The sequence below is a fragment of the Suillus paluster genome, assembly GCF_016628075.1.
Source record: "Suillus paluster strain FC165 chromosome Unknown EDB91scaffold_3, whole genome shotgun sequence".
Classification (NCBI taxonomy): domain Eukaryota; kingdom Fungi; phylum Basidiomycota; class Agaricomycetes; order Boletales; family Suillaceae; genus Suillus; species Suillus paluster.
Window position 1 is genome coordinate 732,267 of NW_024537563.1, and position 13,170 is coordinate 745,436.

The window sequence follows — 13,170 nt, forward strand, 5'->3', positions numbered from 1 at the left end:
CTCACGAACTGAAACTAGAACCCCTGTAAACCTGAAGGCCTGAAGCTTGATACAAAAGAATCACCGTATTCAACGTTTAACTCGTACGAGGATGGATGCAGAGCTACGGTGCAACCGACTGACATGTCGCAAGACTCTCATTGACAAGGCAGTGGTGGTAAGCCCATCACTTATCCTGTTCCATTTTTGCTATGCCCACAAGGATTCTTTCAGACAACATGTAGGTAGTCAGACGTGACTGATGGCTTATAAGTGACTGTTCTGCACTAGGCTCGCATATATTTTGTGGTAAGATCTGACGAACGCCCCACGAACGCACGCAAAGGATTCACTGATTTGGTACGACTTGCGGTTTCACCAGTTGATTGTGCAAACGAATTGTTCAATGCCTCACGGTTATGTCCTGGTCAGTTCTGTATGTTTTCTTGCGTGCTGTATCTGACTGACGTCCTAGCTTGTGAAACATCATTGACTGAACCGTAAGTCACACATCGATATCATCATTCCAGGCGAATTCATCAACTGTAATGTCACGAAGAGACGACGTAGTTGTAAGTCGCTTGGTGTACTCCGTTCCAGTTCCGATGCCTGAGGGCTTTTAGGTGTGCTCGTTACATCCAACTAATGACTACAAAACGGTGAATATATGCGCGCAAATCCTTCATTGAAACCGAGCTTAGTGTCGGTAGTCTGTTCTTTCGGGCCTCAGTCCGTCCTTGATCATGGAAATATGCAGCCGGTGAGCTTAGTGTTTCTCACGAGCCGATTCAGTCTCCAGAACATCTAAATATCTTGTTGAGGGCTCTATCCTTTTGGCAGTATCAGGTTCACCAAGAGAAGTAAGTGCTACGCTACTCGTGGAGTAGGGGTGTTGATCGCTATATAGTTCATTCCAGCAAGCGGTTATCCGCAACCTCAATGACAAGCAAGCACAGTCACAGAAACAGCTAGACAATGTCATCAGAGAAGGTGATACTCCTCTTGCGTTCGACTCCCTCCACTCACAGCTTCTAGCGAATGGTGAAATCAGTCTTCTGAGCAACAAAGGTCGCAGGTATGATGAACTGCGCGCTCTCACAGAATAGCGCGAGCTTGAACCGTCTCAGAGTTGGAACGCGACATGGAACTGGAACGGCGAAAGGTTCATGAGCTACAAGATTCTTCGAGAGAACGCGAGAAGGAGTATCAAAAACTCAAGGTTGCTCCGACAATTTCCTCGAGGCGTTGATATACTCACAGCTGCGCCAGGCCCAATACGACAAAGCCAAGCGCAAATCGTTACTTGCTCCAAGCGCAGCCCCGCCTGAACTGGGCGTTGGCGGTGTGAACATGTTTGATCGACTCCCACAAGACGACCATAATAAAGGTAGAGCTAGTGTGGATATCGGCGCAGTGATCGGCGGAATGGATGCGAACGGGGTACTACAGTATCCATACTTGCATCTGACTTTGCTGAACACAACTTCAGATACAAAGAACTCCGTTGGTTAATCGCACCATGGCTGGCCCTTTTGGGCCTCATCAAAGTGCCACTTGGCCACAGATTACTCGCCCTCAGCAGCGCACCAATGTGCAGCGACGACCTTTTGCTCTTGGCAACAACGACCGCTCATATAGGACAAACTCCATCTCAGAACGTTCCGATAGCGCCAACGAGGTTGAAAACATGCTCCTCCCACAGTATTCAAATCGATCCAAGGTTCCTCCGCCATCCGGTGGTTCGGGTGGCTCCGCTTGGGGTGGGACAGGTTCATCCGCTAGACCTCGTCCTGCCCAGCAGCATCGTGAGTTGACTGCCTCTCAGCAGAATCCCAGCCTTTCTGAATAAAACGATATTGTAGAGTTCAGTAGCAACCAGGCTGTTAAACACGGATTCAGACCTGTGAGGTGAATATCAGCAGACAGTCTATTCCGAGAGCGACGTAGTTTAGTCCTGAAAACAAATAATACATGTATCATATGGACGAATCAGAGTCAGGTATTGTACGAGGGTATAATATGTGCGATGGAAAGCAACGAAACATAGATATGAGCACCGTAAGATCAACCATGACGAGAGAATGGACTAGTCATGACGTAGAGTTCCAGTTCTTCTCGTCTTCGAGATATTGTCCAATAGCAAGGATATCCTGCCCTGCCCTACGCAGATACCCTGCCAGGACCGTTCTATCGGCCTTCGGGAGCAGAGCAGCAAGTTTGTCCACCTGACGTGCGAATTCATCCGGGTCAGTGGGTGATTCACGTTCGCAAAAAGTGTTGCGGCCACTAAGTTGTGAAGGTCGTAGTACCACTGTGCTTGATCGGTGGTGAGTCGAGCCATTTGGCGAGGACTGGGGGGAAATGACAATGGTTTGGGACCTTTGCATACGATTAGGGGGTGCGCGTGGACCCCCTGGCACGGATGGGGCACTCGGGATAGTCACTGGTCGTGGGTTCGGCTCGGGCCGCGGTGGACTTTTGGACAACACCCTGCCAATTACTGGAGCTATCGATCCTGGTCCTTTGTCCTTCTTAAGACTTGTTTTCCGTCCCAAGGACGCAAAGAAGTTTCCAGGGGATTTGTTGGATGAGGTAGGGGAGGTCAACGAACGACCAGACGATGAAGATGAACTGGCCATGATAGTGGATGCTCTATTTGACCCGTTGCGTGGTGCTGCAGCAAGGGCTGGGTACTGGAAGCGGAGGCGGTGCATTGGGAGGACTGGAGTCGCCAGATGGGGGTGTCGACAAATCTGTAGCCAAGTATGCGTCTGGACGTCGGGGAAAGGTGACTTCGGAGCTAGTCGAGGACTCCGAGATATTGCGAATTTGGGAGCGGGGAGAATGTGTCGATGGAACACGAGCACCCGTGCTTGCAGTGGTACGCTTACCTAGACTTTTGGGGGTTTGCAGCTAATCAGTTCGGTAAGTGCGTGTACGCATGAGGGTCAATCGAACTCTCACCTTTGTATCTCGTCTCTACAATCCAATCGCCCAATCCACAATCATACATGTGAAGTTCATTAATCTTCTGCGCATATCCCACCGATCGGTCGAGAGGGTTTTTCTTTACAGCCACATCCGCGAAATGCATAGCTGGTGGCCACGCAGACCTGACCTTCTGAACTGGAGGCGGTGCTCTTAGTATTGCTGGGCCCACAAGAGACGGTGACGGCGTCCTTGAGGACCTTTTACTTCCCGCGTAAAGCTGGTTAAGCGACATCCGCGAGGGCGTGCGTGGAAGAGACGAAAACCGCTTGATGCTGAGCGCAGCTTCTAACTCGTGAGTCTGAAGAATGAGGCACGTTCTTCGCCGGCAGGGGCGGAAGAACTTCGGGTGCTTTCTCAGTCTCAACGCTCTCATCTAGTGGTGTCGTGGGTGTTGAGGAGATGCGGCGAATGTCAAGACCTGGTTGGTTGCCCCGATTCTCGTTATGCCGTAGGGGCTCGAGAATAGTTGGGGGAGGGACGTCAGATGAACGCATAATACCCATGTCATCAATCGCATGTCCAACTGTAGCAACAAGGTCATCCATAGACTCAAGGCGGGGAAGAGGAACAACCATTTCCTCTGGGGGTGCAGTAACGTTTGAGTCCGTAGTGCAAATGCGTGAGGGAGGGAAGGCACCTTCGCGAACATGAGCTGGCGTCTGCGGAAGTTCTGGCTCCTTCTTGCCCTGGTCTAGGATGTTAGACCTGCAGGAGCATTATTTAACACAGTGCAGGAACACAAAAGAGAAAGGCTCACTGAGACTTTGGCTCCTCCGGTAGGGGTTGGGAGGCCACCGGTTGCAAGGGACTCGACCCCAAAGGGCTAGCGCTCAAAGACGGAGCAAGCTCTTTCACTGCTTCCGAAGGTGGGGAGTTGGTGCTGGTGGTCGCTCCGCATTCTTCCTTGGGTTCCGTGAGAGGGATTCGCGTTTTGAGGGCAGCAGCGACAGAGGGAGGCAGAGCCAACGCTTGCTTCACAGCTTCTATATCACCTTTCTTCTTCGCTGGCATATGCCGAGGTGGTCTAGGTGGCGGCGGGGCACTAGGATCAATACCCAAGATCGCCATAGGTGGAGGAGGTAGCGGCCCCGCTTTTGCATGTAGACCAGGCTGGTAGTACAAGTAGGGAGTAGCAGGTGTGGCTGTGACTGCAGATGTCTTGGAGTGTAGACTCGTAATGAGCTTCCCATTAACAGGTGAGGGCGACTCGGGGAAGATATTGACAATGACAGGACCAGCCACACGATCGCCAATACCCTTGCTTTCTCCTATGCGTGGCGTAACCACAGGAACGGGCATAGGGCTTGCTGGGGGAGATAGACTTTCCTTCAGTTCCTTAATGGGACTTACTCCAGGGAAGAGCGCGTCTTTCCTCTGTCTACTCTGGAGATGCGCAGTAGAACTTCCTGAATCAGATGTCTCGGATGTTCCAGGGGAAGGTGAACGGGATTGGGGCTTTTGGAATAGGGGTGGCTTGAGTGCTTCTGTGACAGGGGATGAATAGCCCTGTATATACGGCTCTGATGGTTTGGTTGGACGAGAGGTTGTGCCTATGACAGCCACCTCGCGCGATAATTTACGAGTGTGCTTCATATCTCGTCCAGAGACTCCGACAGTCTCTGACGATGAACGCACGTGAGAGGGTGCAGTGCTCGAGGATGGAGGCTGGGGCGAAGTGAGTGAATAGGTAGAACCGACACACGTTCGTAGCGATGCATCCGGTGGTGCAACAAGGGCGAGACCGCTTAGCTGGCGTCGAGAACATAAGTCGCTCGAAGGAGAACTGCTCCTGCAGGTATCACTTTTCGGGGATTCGCCAAAATGCGTGCCCATCTCGACAATGGCAATGCGCCGTCTGTCTGCGCCACCTTCAGACGGTATACTTGGGCGACGTGTCGCTCCGTTCAAACCAAGTGGCGAGATAGGTCGTGGGTGAGGAGGTTTATACGCGCTTGGAGCAGTCGGACGTGCCTTCGAGGATTCGGAAGAGTAAGCGGAGGAAGAAGTAGAAATTTGAGTAGTAATAGACGTCGACGAGATTGAACGAGAATGAAACGCAGTTGGGGAAACAAAGGTAGATGAAGGTCGTGAACTGGGAGCTAGACTGACGTCCGACATTGCTCCATTATCTGTAGCAGACTTGTAATACAATAGAATCGCCTCGGTATCTCCGAGTCTACGAGTTGACTGCGACGGAGATCGTGGCAGAGCTTTATTTTTGTCTAACGAGCCAGTCAGTTGTAGGCGGTTTACCAAGATTTTGAACTGACCTGAAGCAGGTAGATCGGCTCCAATGTTGAACCCGACCATCATTACGATTATGACTGTATCAAAGAGTTGTTATCACCTTGATTCTTTTGACAAGGAATTGATCTGGTCACACGACGAGAGCCTAAATTTACAGTGAGGAGGATATTGTTTGGAAACATTGGCTCCCCAGTGTCTTTTATTGATCCTTTCATGGCAGGGCTAGAAGCTCAGCGCTAAGGTCACGTTGGTTTCTTCGAGTTCGCCGGCCTTGCTCTCATGGCCATGCAGCCTCCACAGCTCTAACAGGTCTCGTTGAGCCCCGACACGAGTACGAAGACAGTGACACCATCGATGACGATTTTTTTTTCATTCAGGAGATCATTCATGACCACAGTGGACCGCTGTGCAGCTGCGAGTTCCGATTGAACACTGCTCTTCACCCGCGGAGTACTATTCAGCGTCACAGCTTGCACTGCCGGTTGGAGGTACTGCCTCGACCATTTCCTGGGCTTTCTGTCGACAGGCAACCTTTCGGGCATACATGCACCCAATGCCACAATCTTGCAGTGTCGGCTCCAAGTTAGCCTCGTGGGTGCATCATCAATGTTATTCAATAACAACGGTCGTCAAAGGCGTCTCGAGTTCCACCTATTTGGATCAAAGCCACGTCGGGAACTTGGCAAGACTGCATCTCACCTGTTCGTACCCGTCAACATGGAAGCCGCTTCAGCTAGCACCCTCGAGGTGTGTCCACGTATTCTGAGTCATGCACCGGACGCGTGCGTGACGGCTCCCTTAACTTTGCAAACCAGTACCCTCGTGTCTAGGGAAGTTGTTCAACATGCACCGTTGGCTCGTCGAACGACTTCGTGAGTGCTGTACAGAAATTGGTATGTTACTGCTGACCAAGGAGATCCACTCATTCGATTGCCCTTCGCAGCACGATACGTCGCTACAGCTTTTGGGAACGCCTGTTCACAGACGGCCAGTGAACGGATAGCTAGTTTCGTAGAAGCAATGTGCTTCTGGGTGCAATACCCAGTACTTGCCACAGGATGACGCCCTATAGGGTCTTTAACACTACGTCATGGCCTACAAATGAACACCCCACCGCAGCCGTGTTAGAAGGCTCTATTGCATATGGAAGTTCATGACTGTCACGTCGCCATGCTGTGGACATGAACGCCGCAGACGTGAAAGTTGCTCTGCAGGCTCTTAGACCAAGGAACTTTGTAATGTTAACCAATGTCACAGTGAGCCTACACCAGGACGTGCTTTCTTTTGCGCAAATTCTCACCACTGCAACCCATCCTTGGACATTGGTTGGTGCCACACGACACTGGATTTGGCAATCAAACGGGGGTCCATGTTTGCTTCAATAATCCACCACGGAGCCGAAAACCCATGATATCAAGCTTGTGAGTCACAGAACTTCATCCAATAACAACGAGCCGCGTGTATCGTACCTTCCTATGATGCATATTAATGTACTATGTATATTTCATGTTCTCGCAGATCCTTGGCATCACAGCCGACCATGCGACGAGTAATGATATCATGACCACCGAACTGGTAGATCTCGGTGCTCACCGTGACTTTGGTGGTGAAACAACGCGGATTCGCCGGTTCTTGCACATACTTAATCTCATTGCAATAGCCTCCTGCTCAAAACAAGTTTGACATATTATATAACGAAGTGGGACCTCAATAGTGAGATATTTCGTGTGTTTAAATCAAGCCGTTTGTACTGTTGGCCGCCATAAGTTCACTGCTCTAGATTTGCCGCAGCTCAGCGCTCCGGTGAAACTTAAGTCACGCCGAGCACGATCACGTGATCGTATTATTGGACGCGCGCCTCAAGTTGATTTTTGAACAAAACCAGGCATCCGGCATTTAAACTCCTACATCTATACTCCATTCCTACTCGCTTGCTACGTCGAGCTAACATCTTTCGTCGCGATTGCATACAGCGGCAACCACCTACTTTGTTTCTACACAGTCTGACCGTCCCTAATCAAGTCATGGTTGCCGCTGGCTCCATCACTGTTGCGGGTGAGCTACTTCTTTGATGTGACCTGCTCCTCATGAATTCAACACCGCCCAGTCCGTGTCAGACCTCCAACATCATGGGAAGCTGCACGTCTCCCAGAGCCCTCTTATGATACTACAATTCGCGGTGATGGCACTCTTGCAACACCAGGAAGACCTTTAACTCAGTCAGCACCACTTCGCGACATCGTGCAGATCGTCGATGACCGCATCCTTACATTTGACCCAGAGGAGAGAGATAGGGCGCGTGCATTCGTCGAGCGTGGGTTTGTGCCCCCTGGGACAAAGAGATACAAGGACAAGAGATTCATGTTTGATCGAGTATTCGATAGCGGGGCAAGACAGGTTGACGTCTATGAAGCCACCGCGAAGCCACTATTAAATGGCCTTTTGGACGGTTACAATGCTACCGTGTTTGCCTATGGGGTATGTGAAATTCTCTTGACAACTGTCGAGTAAGTTTTGACGATGCTGCATAGGCAACGGGGTGTGGCAAAACACATACCATCAGTGGGACTGAAGCAGATCCTGGTATTATCTACCTCACTATGGCGGACCTCTTCCAACGCATCGATGATCGAAAGGATGACTGGAACATAGAAGTCGTTGCTACGTTTCTCGAAATCTACAATGAAGAGATCCGAGATCTCCTCGCCGAGCCTGGCATGCCCACACCACGAGGCGGTCTGCAAATCCGCGAGGATAAATCCGTCAAGGTCGTCGGCCTCGTCGAGCTCCATCCCACGAGCGCAGAGGAAGTCAAGCAGATCGTTCTCCAAGGCAACTCGCGGAGGACACAATCCCCAACCCACGCGAACGAGACATCATCCCGATCGCACGCCGTCCTTCAAGTGCATGTTACTCAAGCGCCTCGCACGGCTTCTCTGACTGAGCAGCGCACGATGGCGACGCTCTCCATTATTGATCTTGCTGGTAGTGAGCGCGCTGCAGCGACGACCAATATGGGACAGCGCATGGTTGAAGGTGCTAATATTAACAAATCACTTCTCGCGCTGGGCAACTGCATTAACGCACTCTGTGAGAGTGGCGGCGCTGTCCGCCATGTACCTTATCGCAACAGCAAACTTACCCGACTGCTAAAATTCTCACTTGGTGGGAACTGTAAGACCGTCATGGTCGTCTGTATTGCACCTACCTCGCAACACTTCGATGATACGCACAACACCCTACTTTATGCCGAACGTGCAACTAAAATCAAGACCAAAGTTGTCACCCGTAACGTCGTCAATGTCGACAGACACGTAGGCCAATACGTTGAGGCTATCAATAGACTCAATCTCGAAGTTGCCGAACTCAAAGCGAAACTTTCTGGCAAGCTCAGCTTTGACAACGACATTCTCAAGCGCAAGAGAGGAGAGGCTGCTGCCGAGGTTGATCGCTCTAGGCGAGATATGCAAGATAAGATGGAGCAGACTCAGGCGAGTATAGTTGAAGGCGCCTCGTGCGCTGGAAAGATCTCGGTAGCAGAGATGAAACTTGCGATTATCCGTTCTCGGCTCGCACAGATCAACGCAACGGCCTCTTCATCTCTCCCGCTTTCCTCTGATCTCGAAGCGGAGCGTGCCCTTCTCACATCTCTCGCTCGCCTTGAAGAATCCGTAACAACTCCTAATTCCCCCCTTGTAACTCGTCTCACTCGGTCACAAAACTCCCGTAATATGTTTGAGGCGACCTTGCGCGCAGTCTCCGAGCGCCGATCCGACAAACTAGAGGAGTTGCACGTGGACTGTATCAAGACAGCCGCACGCTGCCGCAAGGCAGAGATCGAGCGTGTACGAGCCGAAGCAGAGCGTGACGCAGTCCGGGAGTCGGTGCGCGCTCAGTCGGAGATGATAATCAGCCTCCTGGGTATGGTCGGTCGGTGCACAGTTGTACTAGGAGAGACGGCTCGTTCTCTAGAAGCCCAGCATGGCTCGGAGGGAATGGCATCTGCACTTCGCGGCGTGGCGCAGAAAAATGATGACGCACTTGCTGCATTGGTTGGACAAACAACGGCGGCATATGCCGCTCAGGGAACAGGTGCCTTTGATACGTTCCGGGTGCCATCAGGTTCGGCACTGCCGCAGCCTGCCAAGAGAAAGTCCATGTCTTACAATGCTGTCGCTTCACCTCCACGGCGGTCATACAAATCTCCGCGACGCTCCCTGCGCTCCAGTATTGGCCAACCCTACCGCCGCGCGTCCGATAAGGAGGAGAAAGAGAAAGAGAAGAAGGTCGTGCAGTGGAAAGACGAAGCCGGACAAGGTGCACTGGATGATGGCGGAAACAACCCATCCGCTCCTGTTGTTCTCGTTACGTCCAGCGATAGCAGCGAAAGTGTTGATGGACGTAGTCATTCTGTTGCTGGATCCGAGAGCGAATGGGAAGACGAGCGGACAGAAGACAGTGTCAACCTGAGCAACGTCATGCTTCCTGCATCATCGTCTTCATCGTCGGCAAGGTTCAGTTCTTCCATGAGCCTTCACTTAGGCACAAGCAAGCGCCCACGAGCAAGCCGTCTTGACCCGAGCTTCCTGAAAGTGAAAGGCGCATCGTCACTCGGCTGTCTTCAGGAGGCAGAGGAAGACTCCCCAATGCGGCATGCATCACCACTCTCAGACCGCAGCATGAACGGGCAAGATATGGAGGAGCTGCACATTTCAAAACGTGATGGGAGTCCAACACGACGCCTGCCTACATCAACCCCCCGTGCAACAACACAATCCAAGAGCTCCCGACGGCGCTCGAACATTGGTCCCATGCGTAGCGAGAAGGCAAGGAGACGATCTAGCATGATCCTCCAGCCCTCGGAAGACCCTCCATTACACGAGTTCACGAATGGGTCCAGACGAGTAGAAACAATCGGGCGTTCACCTGCGAAGCGGCCAAAGAGACTTTCCCTTCTTGCCAATGCATCAAGGTCCTTGCGGGTGAAGGGACCCAATCTGATGTCAACCCTCGCAGTACCCAGCAGTGATACGAGTGCTAATATCAGTGCGGACCTGAGTGCTCTGCCTGATTCGAGCATGAGACCGTCTTCAAGGCCTTCATGGAGATGAGTAACCAACCTCTTATTTTTCTGTTCATTAGATGGAGTGGCAGTACTTGCCTCTTTTGTATTTTCTTCAGCATTGTCTGTGCATTACACGGACATCGCTCCTTGTGCTATCATGACGAATATCACGAATCACCAATGCCTACTATACTCGCTATGTCTCGCTATACCTGTGTTGTCTCATTCATCATTTGTTGTCGGAGGGGTCCATATTGCACTTGCACATATCCTCCTCGCATGTTACCCGACATTATGTTACTCTACATTGATCTATGTATACCTGCTATTCTGTTGTCTGTATAATCAACGTCGCCCTGCCAGGGAAGTCATTGAAATGACTACTCAAGAACCATCTGTATCGTATAAGCACACGGAGGACAGTGGGTTTTGTCAAGAGTTTTGTGCCGACTATTACTCAACTCAGGAGTCATGGGATGTCTCATGCGCCATCACTAGACGCTTGTATTTTTCTGTCGACCATAAGGACTATCGAGCGCTAAACAATTAGTACTCGATGTTACATATCATCCCTCTCTTGGATTTAGAATGTCATCATTGTCAGACAGATTCTAAGGTAGTAGAAGCGGATACATTATGTTCCATAGTCCATGCACTATATAACGCGCTTTACTTCGAAGAAGCTCTATAGTCGCCGATTAGCGTACCGAAGCCAGCAAACGGGAAATTTCAACACACCTTAAGGTAGTACACCTGCCACGCAACTACCGCGAACAGCACAAGTGCTTGAAGCACAGACCACCATTTCACACGGTCGCAGGTGCTTTCTGCTGTGTCCCGATGCGTGCGCTCACGGACGACAATGTATTCTTGTTCGTCCTTGACGGATGTGAGGCCTATCGCTAGGGAGCGGATCTCGCGTTCAACGGGAGCAGTGACATCTGCTGCAAGAGAAAAAGAAAAGTCAGCATAGACTGGCAGGCAGGGCTGAAGACAGTCATACTCACCTTCTTCGGACACGTATATGATACCGTGAACGTTGAAGCTAAGCACACCCACATCAGCATAGATACCGGGGAGCTGCGCGAGAAAAAAGGCACACCTAACCATCTTGTCCGCAACTGTGCTCATCTGGTTCGAAAAGCAGTACTCGTGACGGCCATCCTTCTCAGCTGTTATGGACGTTGTGCCAGTGCTTTCACGGATGTGCTTAGCGAGAACATTGTTTTCTGGGTCTGTTAACTATGTGCATGGCGTCAGTAAATTCACCCCAGAATATACCCAATATCAGTATGAAAGGCGTACCCAGAAGTCAATGTCGAGGTGCCCGCCCTCTCCAACTTGGTATGTGACTGTCATTTGGTCATGTTCGTGTAGGTCCTCAAAGAAGCACTCTTTTCTTGAGGCTGTAATTTCAATCATGTGGGCGGAAGCAAGAGAGATTAAGGACAGTATCGAGAGGATAAGCCATGGCGTATGTCGCCGCGAGAGTAGTGTCATTTTGAAAGTTGTGCGGTAAGCAGTTGAGCAAAAGGTGCGTGTCGAGAACGCTCTGTCCAAATTAGGAAACTAACAAGGCCCCTGGACACCTACTGATCATTAGAGTCCTCGGGGTCCCGATAAGAAATCAAATCAGTATCTCTGCAAAGTTCTTGGGTATTCTTTGTGATCTTGCTCGTAATCGTAATCGCAGCAACCGTTCTGTCTACTCACAAACCAGATTACCTAGACGCACAACGAATAATCACAATGGCAGATACTTCTGATGCGCTCGCACCAAAGGTGAGTCTCTTGCACGAGACCAGTCCAGCATGATTCACGACTGATGAGCTGCGGTACTGTGGCGCGATGTAATCAGCCAGAGGGCGAAGAGATTGATCCTCATTTCGAGCCTGTTATCAAGCTCACAGAACAAGTGGAGGTAAAGACCAACGAGGAAGATGAGGATGTGCTGTTCAAGATGTGCGTTCTCGTACCCCTTGACCCACGGACTACCATCATTTAACGTTTGTGCAGGCGAGCGAAGCTCTTCCGATTTGACAACGGCTTAAACGAGTGGAAGGAGCGCGGCACTGGCGATGTGAAACTTCTTCAGCACAAGGAGACAAATAAGGTCCGTCTCGTAATGAGACGCGACAAGACCCTCAAAGTTTGCGCCAACCACCACAGTTAGTTTGATTTTCTGTCTTCCTTGATTCTGCTAATGTCGTGAAAAAAGTTTCTGCAGAAATGCGCCTTCAGCCCAATATTGGCTCTGACAGGAGCTGGGTTTGGAAAGTTGCTGCTGACTACACTGAAGAACCCCCAACCGCTGAAACCCTAGCCATCCGCTTCGCGAACTCTGATAATGCAAATGAGTTCAAGCGTCAATTCGAGTTGACACAGAAGATAAACAGCGGCACGTCTCTTGATGAGAAGAAACCTGATGAGAAGACTGCTGAGGAACCTGCGGCAGAGGAAACAGAGAAAAAGGAAGAGGCGACCGAGAAGGAAGAGGAATCGCCGGTAGAGAAGAAGGAAGAATGATGTACCCCACGAAACGACTCTTCCGTCTCTCCTTAAAGCCTCCTTCCTTTTGTGACGTCTATCCGTCAATTTGCTTTCATGAGTGCCTCCGGGACACCGCCGCCCCTGCCGTTTCATCTGACCAAGTAGTGTAGATTACTTACCTACCCTGGCTTACGAAATCCATCCGACATGTACTGGAAAGAGCTCATGTATCACGACAGGAGATAGTTCGCCACCTTCATTTCAGTGGACATGGACATCATCTCTGGTCCTGTTCGCGCGTCTTGCGACCGTATGTGCTGAAATCGAGATCCATAGCAGAAAGATGAAGGCTTTGAAGAGTCCCAGATGAATCCTGAGTCCTATGATACATACATTCC

The 13,170-nt window shown here is 50.8% G+C and overlaps 5 protein-coding genes across 5 annotated transcripts; 3 read left to right on the plus strand and 2 right to left on the minus strand.

Moving 5' to 3' along the window:
- Window positions 1-91: 91 nt before the first annotated feature.
- Window positions 92-1,228, plus strand: EDB91DRAFT_1044024 (uncharacterized protein; the record flags this gene model as incomplete). The annotated part of the gene is made up of 11 exons (XM_041313097.1): window positions 92-177; window positions 233-234; window positions 362-406; window positions 455-479; window positions 539-551; window positions 603-638; window positions 690-739; window positions 801-839; window positions 887-969; window positions 1,015-1,047; window positions 1,107-1,228. The coding sequence occupies 11 exons, from the start codon at window positions 92-94 to the stop codon at window positions 1,226-1,228; spliced, it is 534 nt and encodes a 177-aa protein (XP_041183118.1).
- Window positions 1,229-1,761: 533 nt separating this feature from the next.
- On the minus strand, window positions 1,762-5,225 carry EDB91DRAFT_1099828 (uncharacterized protein). The gene is made up of 7 exons (XM_041317155.1): window positions 3,728-5,225; window positions 3,608-3,675; window positions 3,312-3,550; window positions 2,944-3,268; window positions 2,703-2,870; window positions 1,842-2,665; window positions 1,762-1,784 (listed from the first exon to the last, which is right to left on the minus strand). Exons 1-6 carry the CDS (start codon window positions 5,086-5,088, stop codon window positions 2,070-2,072), a joined length of 2,757 nt encoding a protein of 918 aa, XP_041183119.1. The 5' UTR covers window positions 5,089-5,225; the 3' UTR covers window positions 1,762-1,784; window positions 1,842-2,069.
- Window positions 5,226-7,099: 1,874 nt separating this feature from the next.
- EDB91DRAFT_1099836 (P-loop containing nucleoside triphosphate hydrolase protein) lies at window positions 7,100-10,673 on the plus strand. Its single transcript, XM_041317156.1, has 3 exons — window positions 7,100-7,272; window positions 7,325-7,695; window positions 7,749-10,673. Exons 1-3 carry the CDS (start codon window positions 7,242-7,244, stop codon window positions 10,326-10,328), a joined length of 2,982 nt encoding a protein of 993 aa, XP_041183120.1. The 5' UTR covers window positions 7,100-7,241; the 3' UTR covers window positions 10,329-10,673.
- An 80-nt stretch (window positions 10,674-10,753) lies between these two features.
- On the minus strand, window positions 10,754-11,912 carry EDB91DRAFT_1099838 (emp24/gp25L/p24 family/GOLD-domain-containing protein). The gene is made up of 5 exons (XM_041317157.1): window positions 11,588-11,912; window positions 11,385-11,524; window positions 11,290-11,327; window positions 11,021-11,226; window positions 10,754-10,967 (listed from the first exon to the last, which is right to left on the minus strand). Exons 1-5 carry the CDS (start codon window positions 11,780-11,782, stop codon window positions 10,938-10,940), a joined length of 609 nt encoding a protein of 202 aa, XP_041183121.1. The 5' UTR covers window positions 11,783-11,912; the 3' UTR covers window positions 10,754-10,937.
- On the plus strand, window positions 11,913-13,123 carry EDB91DRAFT_1099840 (ran/spi1 binding protein). The gene is made up of 4 exons (XM_041317158.1): window positions 11,913-12,064; window positions 12,141-12,244; window positions 12,299-12,450; window positions 12,501-13,123. Exons 1-4 carry the CDS (start codon window positions 12,032-12,034, stop codon window positions 12,806-12,808), a joined length of 597 nt encoding a protein of 198 aa, XP_041183122.1. The 5' UTR covers window positions 11,913-12,031; the 3' UTR covers window positions 12,809-13,123.
- The last annotated feature ends 47 nt before the right edge of the window (window positions 13,124-13,170 follow it).

What these genes read in the sequence shown, in the direction of transcription:
- EDB91DRAFT_1099828 (XM_041317155.1), bottom strand. Translation starts at nt 5,088, where the DNA reads ATGTCGGACGTCAGTCTAGCTCCCAGTTCACGACCTTCATCTACCTTT. An exon ending in CCGGAGGAGCCAAAGTCTCA is followed by an intron (nt 3,676 to 3,727) that starts GTGAGCCTTTCT and finishes ATGCTCCTGCAG; the next exon opens with GTCTAACATCCTAGACCAGG. An exon ending in ACCCCCATCTGGCGACTCCA is followed by an intron (nt 2,666 to 2,702) that starts GTCCTCCCAATG and finishes TCCAGTACCCAG; the next exon opens with CCCTTGCTGCAGCACCACGC.
- EDB91DRAFT_1099836 (XM_041317156.1), top strand. Translation starts at nt 7,242, where the DNA reads ATGGTTGCCGCTGGCTCCATCACTGTTGCGG. An exon ending in TGGCTCCATCACTGTTGCGG is followed by an intron (nt 7,273 to 7,324) that starts GTGAGCTACTTC and finishes AACACCGCCCAG; the next exon opens with TCCGTGTCAGACCTCCAACA. An exon ending in CTACCGTGTTTGCCTATGGG is followed by an intron (nt 7,696 to 7,748) that starts GTATGTGAAATT and finishes GATGCTGCATAG; the next exon opens with GCAACGGGGTGTGGCAAAAC.
- EDB91DRAFT_1099838 (XM_041317157.1), bottom strand. Translation starts at nt 11,782, where the DNA reads ATGACACTACTCTCGCGGCGACATACGCCATGGCTTATCCTCTCGATA. An exon ending in ACCTCGACATTGACTTCTGG is followed by an intron (nt 11,525 to 11,587) that starts GTACGCCTTTCA and finishes CCATGCACATAG; the next exon opens with TTAACAGACCCAGAAAACAA. An exon ending in GGCAGGTGTACTACCTTAAG is followed by an intron (nt 10,968 to 11,020) that starts GTGTGTTGAAAT and finishes CGGCGACTATAG; the next exon opens with AGCTTCTTCGAAGTAAAGCG.
- EDB91DRAFT_1099840 (XM_041317158.1), top strand. Translation starts at nt 12,032, where the DNA reads ATGGCAGATACTTCTGATGCGCTCGCACCAAAG. An exon ending in CTGATGCGCTCGCACCAAAG is followed by an intron (nt 12,065 to 12,140) that starts GTGAGTCTCTTG and finishes CGATGTAATCAG; the next exon opens with CCAGAGGGCGAAGAGATTGA. An exon ending in AGTTTGCGCCAACCACCACA is followed by an intron (nt 12,451 to 12,500) that starts GTTAGTTTGATT and finishes TCGTGAAAAAAG; the next exon opens with TTTCTGCAGAAATGCGCCTT.